The 13,481-nt window shown below is 43.8% G+C and overlaps 1 protein-coding gene across 4 annotated transcripts in view; it reads left to right on the forward strand.

The window, feature by feature from the left end:
• The window catches only part of LOC146058169 (EF-hand calcium-binding domain-containing protein 6-like), a 118,685-nt gene that overhangs the window by 34,160 nt on the left and 71,044 nt on the right, over positions 1–13,481 (forward strand). For all 4 annotated transcript variants that reach the window (XM_083170256.1, XM_083170264.1, XM_083170241.1 and 1 more), the window contains exons 8-10: positions 2,777–2,877; positions 6,525–6,667; positions 8,534–8,730. In XM_083170256.1, coding sequence (XP_083026382.1) covers positions 2,777–2,877; positions 6,525–6,667; positions 8,534–8,730 — 441 coding nt within the window. The remainder of the gene's footprint in view (positions 1–2,776; positions 2,878–6,524; positions 6,668–8,533; positions 8,731–13,481) is intronic.

The raw sequence follows: 13,481 nt of genomic DNA on the forward strand, positions 1-13,481 counted from the left end.
AGGGTTGGCGTGTAAAGGTATCAGCAATTGTGTAGTGTATGTGGAGAGTGAAGTTCAGGGTTGCATTGATGTAGTGGGGGCCGGGGGTACAGGTAGAGATGCCAATCTTGGGGCATTTTTTTCAATTCCGGGGGCTGGGATTGAAAAATGCTCCATCCTGGGATTCACAGGATTGACATCCCTAAAAACACGCCTGTCCCCCCACACCGGCTGCCCTGCACATTTACTTACATTGTAGGGTGGCCAGAAGCGGGGAGTATGTACGAGAAGGGAGGTGGCAATATTGTAGTGTGTGCAAGGAGTAGCGGCGATGTGTGTGGGGAAGAGGGTGCAGGGTAGCGATGGTAGTTTGTGCAGGGTTGGCGTGTAATGATATCAGCAATTGTGTAGTGTGTTTGGAGAGTGATGTTCAGGGGGCTGGGATTGAAAAATGCTCCATCCTGGGATTCCCAGGATTGGCATCCCTAAAAACATGACTGTCCCCCCATACCGGCTGTTCTGCTCATTTACTTACATTGTAGGGTGGCCAGAAGCTGGACAGACAGCAGTGGTGCGGGGGTGCCCGGTGCCTCCGGGCGCGAAGCAGGAGCAGCAGAGCGTGCCCCAAAAATGCTGTGGTCACACCCCCTCCAGGGGGGCCCTGGGAAGTTGTTGTACCAGGGCCCAGGATTTCTCTTGGCGGCCCTGATTGTACCTGGCTTTACCTCAGCATTTGAGTGCCGGATTATTTTACATGTCCCAGCCTGACACCCCTTTCACACAGAAAACTAATTACTGGGTCAAGCATTTTTACCCAGTAATTTGCTGATTAACACAGGTATTTTTTTCTGTGCAAAAGGGTTAAACTGGGTTGACTTTTTCGCACAAGATAAGGAATTGCGTTGAATGGCAAATTAACGGGTACAAATGTTTGACCTGGTAACTTGCTTTTCTGTGTGAAAGGGGTATCTTTAGCTGTGGAAAAGTGCTCCTCCACAAGGAAGGAGAGGGGAAGGTGGCGCTGTGACCTGGGCTGCTTCACTAGCAGCTGCTGTAGGTGTCGGGTTAGTTGGACCCGAACTGTGCAATACAAAAAAAGAAAGAATGAGCAGCGCTGGCTATGTGGGTGTATGTAATGATAATTGGACTGATTGTACAAGTTAAAAAACAGTAGGTTTAATATGACCAATAAAAATGATGTAAACAGGTATACATTAAGACTGGTTTGGGGGATTTAAAATGCAGTGTGTGGACTGTCCATTCCTATTATGCCTGGAGTTAGGACCATAAAGTGCAAATGCAAGTGCAAAGATTTTGGGGTTACCGTCCACCTGTAGATCGGATGCTGGGGTGTGTGGTTTGTATCTCCCTGGGACTCAAGGCCCGAGTTGGAATTAGGGCCGAGTCACCTTCCAGAGTGAGGGAGTCACCCAGAGCTGGATTGTCCAATGGACATGGATGGAGTCCTTCCAGGTGGTGGGCAAATCGCCAAAGTGCAGCAAATGATGGTCCACAAGGGAAAAAGGGGTCCAAGGCTGGTCTGGAGTAGTCCAATAAAACTGGCTGTAGGCAGACACCTGACGCGTTTCGCCGTCTCATCGGCTTTATCAAAGGATTTTTGATAAAGCCGCTGAGACGGCGAAACGCGTCAGGTGTCTGCCTACAGCCAGTTTTATTGGACTACTCCAGACCAGCCTTGGACCCCTTTTTCCCTTGTGGACCATCATTTGCTGCACTTTGGCGATTTGCCCACCACCTGGAAGGACTCCATCCATGTCCATTGGACAATCCAGCTCTGGGTGACTCCCTCACTCTGGAAGGTGACTCGGCCCTAATTCCAACTCGGGCCTTGAGTCCCAGGGAGATACAAACCACACACCCCAGCATCCGATCTACAGGTGGACGGTAACCCCAAAATCTTTGCATTTGCACTTTATGGTCCTAACTCCAGGCATAATAGGAATGGACAGTCCACACACTGCATTTTAAATCCCCCAAACCAGTCTTAATGTATACCTGTTTACATCATTTTTATTGGTCATATTAAACCTACTGTTTTTTAACTTGTACAATCAGTCCAATTATCATTACATACACCCACATAGCCAGCGCTGCTCTTTCTTTCTTTTTTTGTATCTTTAGCTGTGTCTGGGTGTGCCCTGGAAATAAAAGTCAGTGTAAGCGTGACTTCAGCCACGCCATGCTTGCATTCCCAGTCGAACGCCCAGCATTTTCATGAGGACACCCATATAATGCTGGCCGTTTCCATCCACTGATACTGAACTGATCCAGGTTTTGGATAACGGATTATCCTGTAGTTTGGAGTATTTGTATATTTGAAAGAGGTATCTTGCATTTATTACCATATCAAACACATGAAATACACACAAATATATTTTATTTGTACATGAAACAAGGGTTTAAAAAATTAAACAAAGTTTGTGTACTATCTCAGGTACGGAATGTGAATGCCAAGCAATCATGTCCTTGCACATATTTAGTGCCAGTTACATATCATTTCCCCAGTAGTGCCAGTTACATATCATGTCCTTGCACATATTTAGTGCCAGTTACATGTTATTTCCACAGTAGTGCCAGTTACAGATGTAGCCAGTAGGTTTTTAGCAAAAAATAAAATATAAATGTACATTTTGGAGACTGGTTTTTTGGAATAATTTGGATAACGGATATTTGAATAAGGGATACTCAACCTGTACACTTATCCAATGTTATTGGCTACTACTATGTATTACATATGAGTTCTAATTTGTCCTATTCTCCAATACCCAAACATCAGGTACGATGTGGATGGAACAGGTGTGATTAAGAAAGATTCACTGTTGAAAAGACTTGGAAATGAAATCCATAATAAATCAGCAAGTGCTACAAGCACAAAAGGTAAGAAAATGTATATACTACCATCAGAGGTGGTAGAGGCTAAGACAGTAGAACAATGTGTAAACATGCTTGGGATAGGCATATGAATATCCTTACAAAGAAATTAGGATTAAAAAGGGTTGAGATTACCGGAAGGGTAAAAAAAGGGGCAGACTAGATGGGCCAAATGGTTCTTATCTGCCGCCAAATTCTGTGTTTCTATGTAATGTCCAACCACGATTTCCTTTGGTGGAAATATCATCCGTTGCCTATTCAATGCTGTAGTTGTTGCGATGGATTGTTGAATTCACGCCCGTTTTCCGTCACTTCTCACCGTTTTTGCCAATTATCTGTCATTTTGACTCTCGCCTGCCAGCCCGCTGCATATATCGGCGAGACTCGCTGTTCTGACAGCTGAACTTGCCGTTTCCAGCGAGGTGGAAACGGCAAGTGCAGGGGGGGGTCAATGGAATACTGACCCACGAGTTGTGACAAAGAGTAATAGGCACTGCTTGCTATCACAGCTCGCCATGAGGCACAAAGTATAGAGAGATAATGTAACTCTTAAGGTCCATACACACTGGTCGACTATGCCCAGCATGTATGGACAGCGATGATCACTATCATCGCTGGGGGGGTGCATACACACTGAGCGGCTTTCCCCCTGCTCGGCGCCTTCAGCGGGGACAGGACAGCTTTACATAGCGTAGCGCTATGCAAAGCCATTCTTAAAGCCTTTCATCAGCAGGGTTTACCGCGCATCGCCGCGGCATACACACTGGACAGCTTTGAGCTGAAAGCTGCTCAAACATGCTGTTTTGAGCGGCTTTCCGCTCAAAGTCGCCCAGTGTCTATGGGCCTTTAATTTAGTCAACCAGTTTGGGGTCTAACTCTATTCAGCCCCCCTGTCATTTCTGACATAGCTCATTTTGTAGCTGAGGACTGGGGCTTTCCAACGAGCCCGAACCCGTGGTTGATCTCATTCGAACCTAAATCGCCAGGTGTCACGTTTCCGGTAGCACCGACTGGAGTGAAACGAAGGCTAGGTGCTTTGATATATGGTTTTTGCATAGGCGACAGAAGGGAGGACGGCAACTGGATAAAAGAAAAAACAGTTTTAATAAAGATACGATGGTACAGAAGATGAGGAATGGCACAAGGATAATACTGTAGATAATGAGTAAACAAAGTCAATGATATGCAATACTTATTGTAGAGCTTGCAGGTGATTGGGATGAAGAGATGACTTGACTTGGAGGTTTGAAGAAATAAATGAAAACTTGAAGAATTGGATGATTGGATTGCCGAATTGGATGATTGGATGATTGGAGGGTTGGATGATTGGATGGTTGGATCATTGGAAGAATGGATGATTGGAAGAATCCGGGAAGGGTGTGCTGACAACCCTAATAGCTGTAACCAGGAGGGATCGCAGAGTAATAACCGTCAGGCTAACCTTGTCCGGTCCGTGAAGGCGGCAGCAGGGGTCTGCGATGTGATGGTTGAAGACAGCGGGTGTAGCCGGATACCGGATAGAGTCTCTGGAACTAGAAGTAGCAGCGCTACCAGCAGCAAGGAGAGTCAGATGCCTAGCATAAGGACATAATTGTACTGACTGCTGGTTTGGCCCAGCAAGTCAGTATATGAAGGGAGAGCTGCACTGTGATTGGTTGTATGGAAATTGGCAGTGCAGCCTGATTGGAGAAACCAACAAGATGGCCGCCGCCAGGGGGGGGGGGGACAGGTTTCTGAAGCAGGAAGTGTGCAGCATGCACCAGCCAGCGTGTCCAGCCAGGCCCAGACAGGACACAGAACACTATGGCAACTCAGGCCATACGCCGTCCAGGCCCCGCATGTTACCGGCGCGCACGCTACCACTGTCACCATGAGATGATAGCGCGACATCACGCAACCCAGGAACAAGGGGACTGATAGCGGAGGTGAGTGCCAGAGTCTGAACTACCCTGTTAGGAACCCCAGGGGCAGCAATGGCATGGGAGGCGTGAGTGGCAGACATGGTGGTCGTGACACCAGGCCTTCAATATGATACCGATTTTGTTCATGTTCTTTGAGGGCAGATTTCTTTGGAACCAAACGGCCCAGTTTCACGGGACCAAAATCATTCGGAGCCCACTCAAAAGTTCTTCAATATGATACTGTAAATGGGTCAGTTGGTTCTGAAGATATAGCCGGTTAAACGATATAGCCAGTTAAAGGTGGTGGGGGGGGGGGGGGGGGTTTTCTCAGGGATCAGCCCGGGAATGTCCCTGCATGATCCTGGGACCATATTCCCAGGTAAATCCCTGCATTTCCTGGTGTGAATGTGGTATTATTTCAAATAGCCGGGACCTGCAGTGCTCTGAATACAGCCAGGCAGCCCCCCGCAAGCATGTATTCCCCCTTGGTAATGAGCATGTAATCCCACATGGCAATAAGTATGGAACCCCTGGCAATGAGCATGTAGGTAATCAGCACTTACGTAGCATGTTTTTAATAGGCATTATGGTGTTTGTCATAATACGTAATGGACATTATAGTGTCTGGCTTAACATATAATGGGCATTATGATGTAAATTTTGAATGCATGCCTTTGGCGCACAATGTCCCTGTTTATGAAGCATATTCTGAATTTTGGCTCAATCTGTGTAGCATTATGTTAATTTTGGCTCAATCATTGTGGCATTATACAGTATGAATTTTGGCTCAATCCATGTGGCATTATGTGAATTTTGGCTCAATCCATGTGGCATTATGTGAATTTTGGCTCAATCCATTTGGCATCATGTGTAAGGGGCAAGTATAATGGGGTCTAATATTTTTTTGCATAAGGTGTAGAAGTGGTATATGGTGTCATACACTACGCTCAAGGACACGCCCCCTTTTGAGTGTCCAAACCCCTTTTCCAGAGAAGGCCTTCGACGCGCGCACAACTACATCCTTCAATTTTGTTGCCAAGGTGGGCCTGTGTTAAACACCAGGGCCTATTTTCTGCACACTCTCTGCTCTCCTCTATCTCATCTCACCACTCTCTTAGCATGTACACTGGCACCACTAACACCCCCCCCCCCCTCCCAAAACCTTAACTACTGTATGATGGTGCCCTCCCTGTCATTTTCTCTTGGATCCGCCCCTGTGTTGTACCATCAACACTCTGCTTATTGTGCAGTGTCAGATAGGTAATACCCCTTTCACATTGCACTTGTAAGCCTATATAATGCCGTTTTTTTAGCATCTTGAAACGGTACCAGCTGCAATGTGAAAGGTCCCCAGTCAATTTACCGGTTACAGAATACCGGCATTTGAAAACGATTTAAAAGCAGGATCCTACATGGTTCTGAGCCGTTTTTCCTGCAGTCTGAACAGCCCAGAACCGGTTTGAACTACACATGATAATCTGCACAAGGGTCATTGGTTGTCTCCCTGCATGTTGTCACTGCCCACAAGCAGGAATTGCACAATAGAGTTTTATTGCAAAGAAGCCGTTTTTTTATGGGTAAAACGGGTTGAATGTGAAAGGTACAAAAACGGCAAATAAACAGTAATATACTGATTACAACATGCAATGTGAAATTTAATGAAACGTTTACAGAAATGGGTTGAAAGCAAGGTTGCAATCTGAAAGCAGTACAACATTGCTCCAGTGTTTCCTAACCCGACTCTCTACTTAGGACAACCCAGAGAAATGTCTCAGGCTGAACTGGAGCGGAAGGCCTCGCTCAGCATTGAGAAATGGATGAAAGACAAGTTTAGAGTGGGTTTTCGGAGCATGAAAGAAGAATTTGAGAAGCATGACCCACAGAGAATCGGCAAGGTCAGCATATTTTATTTCCTCTAGGTGTGCTAGTTTGCATTGTGTAATTACACAAGCTGCCTAATATATCTGTAAATTAACTAGATCAGGGGTCCTTAAACTATTTTGCTCTGGGACCCCATCAGACAATAAAAATAATGACAGGACCCCAGCAAGTTACTGCAGAAGGTCATCATATCACATGTGTAGTCAGCAGACAGCACATACATGGCAGCATCGTGGAGGCACAAAATGATGGGAGGAGTCTGAAATAACAGATTGTTCAGACTTCTTGAATCGCTGACTGATATTAGAAAAGTCATCAGCCTGATGGTCAGCAACATGGAGTCGTGACCCCATGCTGATAAGGTCGAGACCCACTTTGGGGTCAGGACCCACAGTTTGAGAACCACTGAACTAGATAATAAGTAATGATACCACTGTATATTGTAGAAAGGACATACCAGGTAATTAGAAAGCTTTCCTCACCTATATAACATATGCAGTGGGTGGAGGCTTTAGAATGAAATTAAATAAAGGCCCTGATTCACACCCAGCTGTACTTCTACGAAATTTCACAAAAGTACAGCCGTTGGAGGTAGTCTGCAGGGGAGCGGTCCCAGTACAGTGCAAGGCTGCCCTGCTTGCCTGGTCCCTCGCTGAGAGGGATTTACTCCACAGTGAGGCACATGAGCGTATGGTCGCAGCAGATCATTCTGTCACAGGTGAGATGTCAGCATGCTCGGGGCTCTTCTCTTAGCCCAGGCCTGGTACTGATGGAAGCCATGGTTTCCTCTGTATGTTTCTAAAACAATGGCCTAGAAAGAGGTCCTGATGTAGAAACAGAGAGGCTGATTTATAAAGCCTGGCAAAGTGATAAAGCGGCCAGTGATAACGCATTAGCCAATCAGGTCCTAACTGTCAAGGTACAGACATGGTTTGGAAAATGGCAGTTGGGGGCCAATTGATTGACACTTTGTCACTGGCCACTTTATCATTTCCCCAGGCGTAATAAATCTACCCCAGAGTGATTTGAATGATTACCCCAGTTTGAATGATTTCAAACAGTGCATGCTGGCCATACGTCTACAGATTTATTGTCAGATCTGGCTGGCTGGAACAGAAACCTGGTAATGGATGAGAGCAAATGACAGTTAGCCATTTGCTTCAAAACTGTCATTCAGATATTACCAAGTTTTTGTTCCAACCAACCAGATATAACAAAAAATCTGTAGATGTATGGCCAGATTAAGAGGCATTCTCATACAGCCTATGTACAGTAAGGGCGGATTAACAGAAAAGCTGCAGTCCAATCCAATACCAGCACTAGACTGTGACAGACCATCCATGTATCGCTGCCTGCAGACACAACAGATCAGTTATTACATTCTGAGTTGGCTGGATTTCTGTCGCTACTCATTTATGACTGAATGGGTGTTACTGGGTAGCAACAGGGCAGCCTTGGGGTCAGAGCACATAGAACAAGCATCCCGCCATGGGCATAGACAGAGCTGCGGGTATTGGGAGGAGAGCACAGCTTAGGTGCCATCCCAGGTGTTGGGTTCATTTATTAATTCTTTATAAAACAAAAATAGATTAAAGCTTCAGCCATCATCATCAAAATGCATTTCTACAGTAGTACGCTGATACGTTCCATAGCCTTTTATCATGTCTAGTCTAAGCTAGGCCTTTGCTACTATGCTGTGCCATGTACGCTATCGGTGTATGTATTTTGCATATGAAATACACACATTGATCATTGTATTAAATGCTCTCTCAGGGAACAGTGGACAATGTCAATGTCATATAAAAGTAATGCTGAGCCCGGTGACAATATATAATAATAATATATGTAATAGAATCTTGCACTCTCTGACTTGTGTTAAGGTTGAGAAGGATGATTTCCTGTCCGTGTTGGAGAAGTTTGACCTAAAACTTAAGGATGAGCACTTTAACCTCTTCCTGGCAAGATGTGGTCTAGAGAACTCGCTGTCGGGTATCAGTTACATGGACCTGCTGAGGAATTTCCAAGATCGTAGTGAAAAAGGGATCACACACAAGATCCTCTCCGACCCGAACCATAGGTGAGTGTGGCCTGATCCATCCTGACTGACCATCACTTCATTGTGATTATATAACAGCACGTAGCTATGAGCAGGAGTATTGCTAGGCACTTCCAATGTAATACAAACAGCTTCAGGTCATTTATAACATTGGCTGAATGTTTTCATTGATTAAGAACTGACCATCACTTTAGTGTTACAGTACCTGGCTTACATTTATTCATAGTTGCCTACCCTCCTGCATTCTGCAGGAGACTCTCTGAAATAGCAGCAATCTCCCTCTCTCCCTCATTAGTCTAGCAATCTCCCTCATTTCACCTAGCCCACATTTCACTGTTACATTTTTTGGGAAAAAAAGGAATGAGAGACAGATACATTTACATTAATCATCAGCACCATTTCCCAGCACTTTACCAAGCATAGTATCTCTTACTAAATACTTTGGGGCTCATCTACATTTGGATATGTCATTTTAAATTACACACCCACGCTTCTAGGTGCCACGTTCACTATCTCTTTTCACAATCTGTCCATATATGGTACTAGACACGCCCTTTGGGTGGAGCATGACACACCCCCTCAATGGGGCGCTTTGCAAACTTCTATTACAATCTATAATCTCCCTGAAACTAGTTTTCAACAGTAGGCAAGTATGCATTTATTATTGGTTTGGGGCTGAGCATTAGATTATTGGGCAGTACGGATGGTGTAATAATTAGTATTACTGCCTCACAGCTCTGAGGTCATGGGTTAGATTCCCTCCATGGCTCTAACTGTGCGGAGTTGGTATAATCTCCCCGTGCTTGCGTGGGTTTACTCTGGGTACTCCAGTTTCCTCCCACAATCCAAAAATATACTGGTAGGTAAATTAACCCTAGAATGAATGTATGTGCGTGTACATGCGTGGTAGGGACAGGGGCGCTGGAACGTTTTTAGGTTGGGGGGGGCAAGATATAATCTCATTTTGGCGCCCCCTAAATTGCTATATGTTACCCCCGGGCACTATACACACTGGCAGCGGCATATACACGTGGGCATTATACACAGGGCAGCGGCATATATGCATGGGCATTATACACAGGGCAGCGGCATATATGTGTGGGCATTATACACAAGGCAGCGGCATATATGCGTGGGCATTATACACAAGGCAGCGGCATTTACGCATGGGCATTATACACAGGGCAGCGGCATATACACGTGGGCATTATACACCGGGCAGCGGCATATACATGTTTTTTTTTATAAGGGGATACTCTTAACTTTAGGAGCACTTTAAGTGCTGTTGGGGCAAATTCCTTTAATGTGACGTGCTGCAGCTCAGTCTTATGACATGTGATGGCTGCTGGCATATTAAATAATGAATTTATTTTCAATGTTCTGCCTACAATAACTTATGAATAATCTTTTTTTTTTATTTTAGATTATTCATAATATTTTAGGCAGACGATTGAAAATAAATGCATTATTTAATGTCAGCAGCCATCACATGACATAAGACTGAGCTGCAGCACGTCACAAGAATGAGAAGAGATTTATTTAAAAAAAAGTTTAACCTACAGTATGTGCTCCAGCCTCCGGCCGCCGCTGGCTGCACCTGATGACCCGGGTCCCGCGGCCACTGTATTCCACGCTGTGTAACAGAAAGAGATAGCTGAAGCAGCTGCCAGCTATCTCTTCGCGCCCGGCGGTGCTACTCGGGGAGGTCAGCGGGGGTCACGCTGACGTCCCCGCTCTGCCTCTCAGCCTCCCTCTCTCCGTCCCCGCTCTGCCATTAACCCCTTCTCTCCTGGGGCTTACATAGGCGGACGGGCGGGAGGCTGGATCAAGCTTAATCAGCCGCCCGCCCGCCCAGCTGCTTTAGCGCCTCATTAATTTTGGGGGGGGCAAGCTGCCCCCTCGCCCCCCCCCGTTCCGGCGCCACTGGGTAGGGAATATAGATTGTAAGCTCCACTGGGGCAGGGACTGATGTGAATGTTCAAATATTCTCTGTAAAGCGCTGCGGAATATGTATGCGCTATACAAATAACTGGAAATAAATAAATAATAAATAAATTACTCAGGCTTAAATACAGAACTTTATTGTACAGCTGTATACTTGCATAACCCACTTTCATTAGGTACAGTCTTAACACCTGACATCACCAATCACAAGCCAGTCTAGCAAATATCTTTAACTTTCCAAACAAATGGATTATAGTCATATTTGTCTGTATTAACATCACATAAGAGCCAGAAAAAAAATACAATTGCTGTGCAAGCTGGCGCACGATGGAGCAGTTCAAATGTTGTTCTGTTTGGGCGTGCACACCTGCTGGCCTGGCACTAATATTCTATTTATGTTATTCCGTCATTTTGAAGAGCTTTAAACTATATTATTCTTGATATACCAAGAATCTGTATATGTAAAGGGCTTAATAGCCCTGGAGACAGTAACTATTAATTATGTGGTGATTTATAAAGCATTTAGGTACAAATTGTTATCGGTGCAAGGGAGTTCAAGAGCAGATAAAAAAAATAGATATTTTACCTGTAAAACATTTTAATAGATTTTCTATCTATCTATCTATCTATCTATCTATCTATCTATCTATCTATCTATCTATCTATCTATCTATCTATCTATCTATCTATCTATCTATCTGTCTGTCTGTTTGTCTGTCATGTGAGCAAAGCTCTTGTTGCTTGCAATTACATATTTATCCACCAGGTGGCAGTAAATTCTGCATTACCGTACTCTGGCAATGTCCGCGCTGTACCATGACATACCAAGTAGCAAATTTCTTAAAACAGGAATGGGCAATAAACCAGATAATGAACGCAAGCAAAAGTGGGGATTATAATTGGAGATTTGTTTTGTGACACATTTATTTTAAAAAAATTGCACAAAATTGTAACAGTTTAATGTAAATAATAAACACATATAATGCAGTCAGGAAGATAAATGATCTAATAGACAACACATGCTGGCAGCTGCGACAACAAATGTTTAAAACTAATAGTTGGTACACACGGTGTGATTTTTGCTTGCCATTTGATTGGGATCAAACGGGATCAAATCGAATGGTTCGCAAAATGCATTTGATTTGACGATATAGTACAGATCTGTATTATATAGTCTTGCCTGACAAGGCTATTTTTCTATTCGATTGAATAAACGGGAGTGCTCATTTAGAAAAACCATTCGATGCCCAAAATCGTGCCTATCTCACCACGTGTGCCCTCTATAATGGTGCGTACACACAGTTCGATTCCGTTTTTGATTCGATTTCTATTAGAGGTGGACTATTCGACCTGCTCTGAAGTTTTTTCTAATCCTGTTTGATTTCCACCATTTTCTATTCGATATTCCATTCGATGTGCATTTGATGTGTATTCGATTTGCTATTAGACCAACACTGGCTTTAGGCAGGAGATGGACATTGAATCGAATGCTGCAGTGAACACATTAGATTTGAGCTATATACATTACATTTGCACTATATAGTCTTGGCTGCCAAGACTATTTTTTGATTGACACTACACTTGAGCACCTATTGAGATCGAATCTGCATCGAATGTAGAAAAACCATTCGATGCTCATTCGGTTTCTATTCAATTTTGCTTCTATAAGCAAAATCGAATAGAAAAATAGTGTGCCCTCTATAAGGAAACACATTGCCAATTGACTGCCAATTAAATATTCAGTCAATAATATATTTTAGATCAGTAGGAATAAAGCAGTATTCAGTAATCACATACTATCACATTAACAAGCTAAAGTTGCAAGTGATTGTATTCAAGGTAGAAGCCCAGACAGTGGAAGGTGCTTTAGGATATATGGCAGCTGGGAGTACGAAACTAATTATACAGGTGGTTATAATAGATAAAATGTAAAAAAAAAATTATGCTGAGTACACATTGGCTGATCTATCGGCCATTCAGTTGATTGGCAGATATATGTCTGGTCCATCAGCCAGTATGTACCAGTGATATGTCTGTTACCTAATTCACAGACATATTGTGTCGGCTGTGCAACACAGCCAATGGCCTACATATCAGCGGTTTAGTTGAGGAGCACTGCGTGCACTATGCACTGACATTTGCAATATCACAGGAGAATAAGGTAATTACGTAGGGGTTTATCTGCTCTATTTATTAGGATCTGTGATATTTAGATAAGAAAAACATATTTATTTCTATTAATATATAACACATAAATAAAATATATGGAGACATATATCAACAATTGATAAAAATAGGTGTTGCTCATTTTCAAGTTAATATTCACCTATAAAGTTCCTTCACCCAAATGGAGTCAATGTGTCCATTCCTATGCAAGCCCCTTCAGGTGGAATCTGGTATAAAATACCTCAACGGAGTTATGCCAGTATAGTTTGTATAGTCCTCGGCAATTAGAGAGGTTCTATTCCTTCACAAGAAGCAGATCAACGAGGTAGTGTGGTAACTCCCGAGGATGGGGTATAATTACCTCCCTTTAGTATGTCCACCATTTTTTGGAGCTTGTATGGTCACCGAGGGTGGTCTAAACAGTGTTGGATTTGGTACATGTGAGAGCACTGTAGCAGCATACTGTGAATGGACTAAAGCAATAATATGGCCATATCCATTTCAGGTCTGATATACCAATAAGCAATCATTTAAGGATTAGGCAGATGCCTAAATTAAATTTGGTTTATGAGTCCAGTAATCTGCAATGGCAAGCAGTGAGGGTCAAGCAAAAGCAAGGTCAGGTAAACTGATCACATCCAGTACACAGAATATCAGCAGTC

Source organism: Crinia signifera, chromosome 1, assembly GCF_055691185.1.
Source record: "Crinia signifera chromosome 1, ASM5569118v1, whole genome shotgun sequence".
NCBI lineage: Eukaryota > Metazoa > Chordata > Amphibia > Anura > Myobatrachidae > Crinia > Crinia signifera.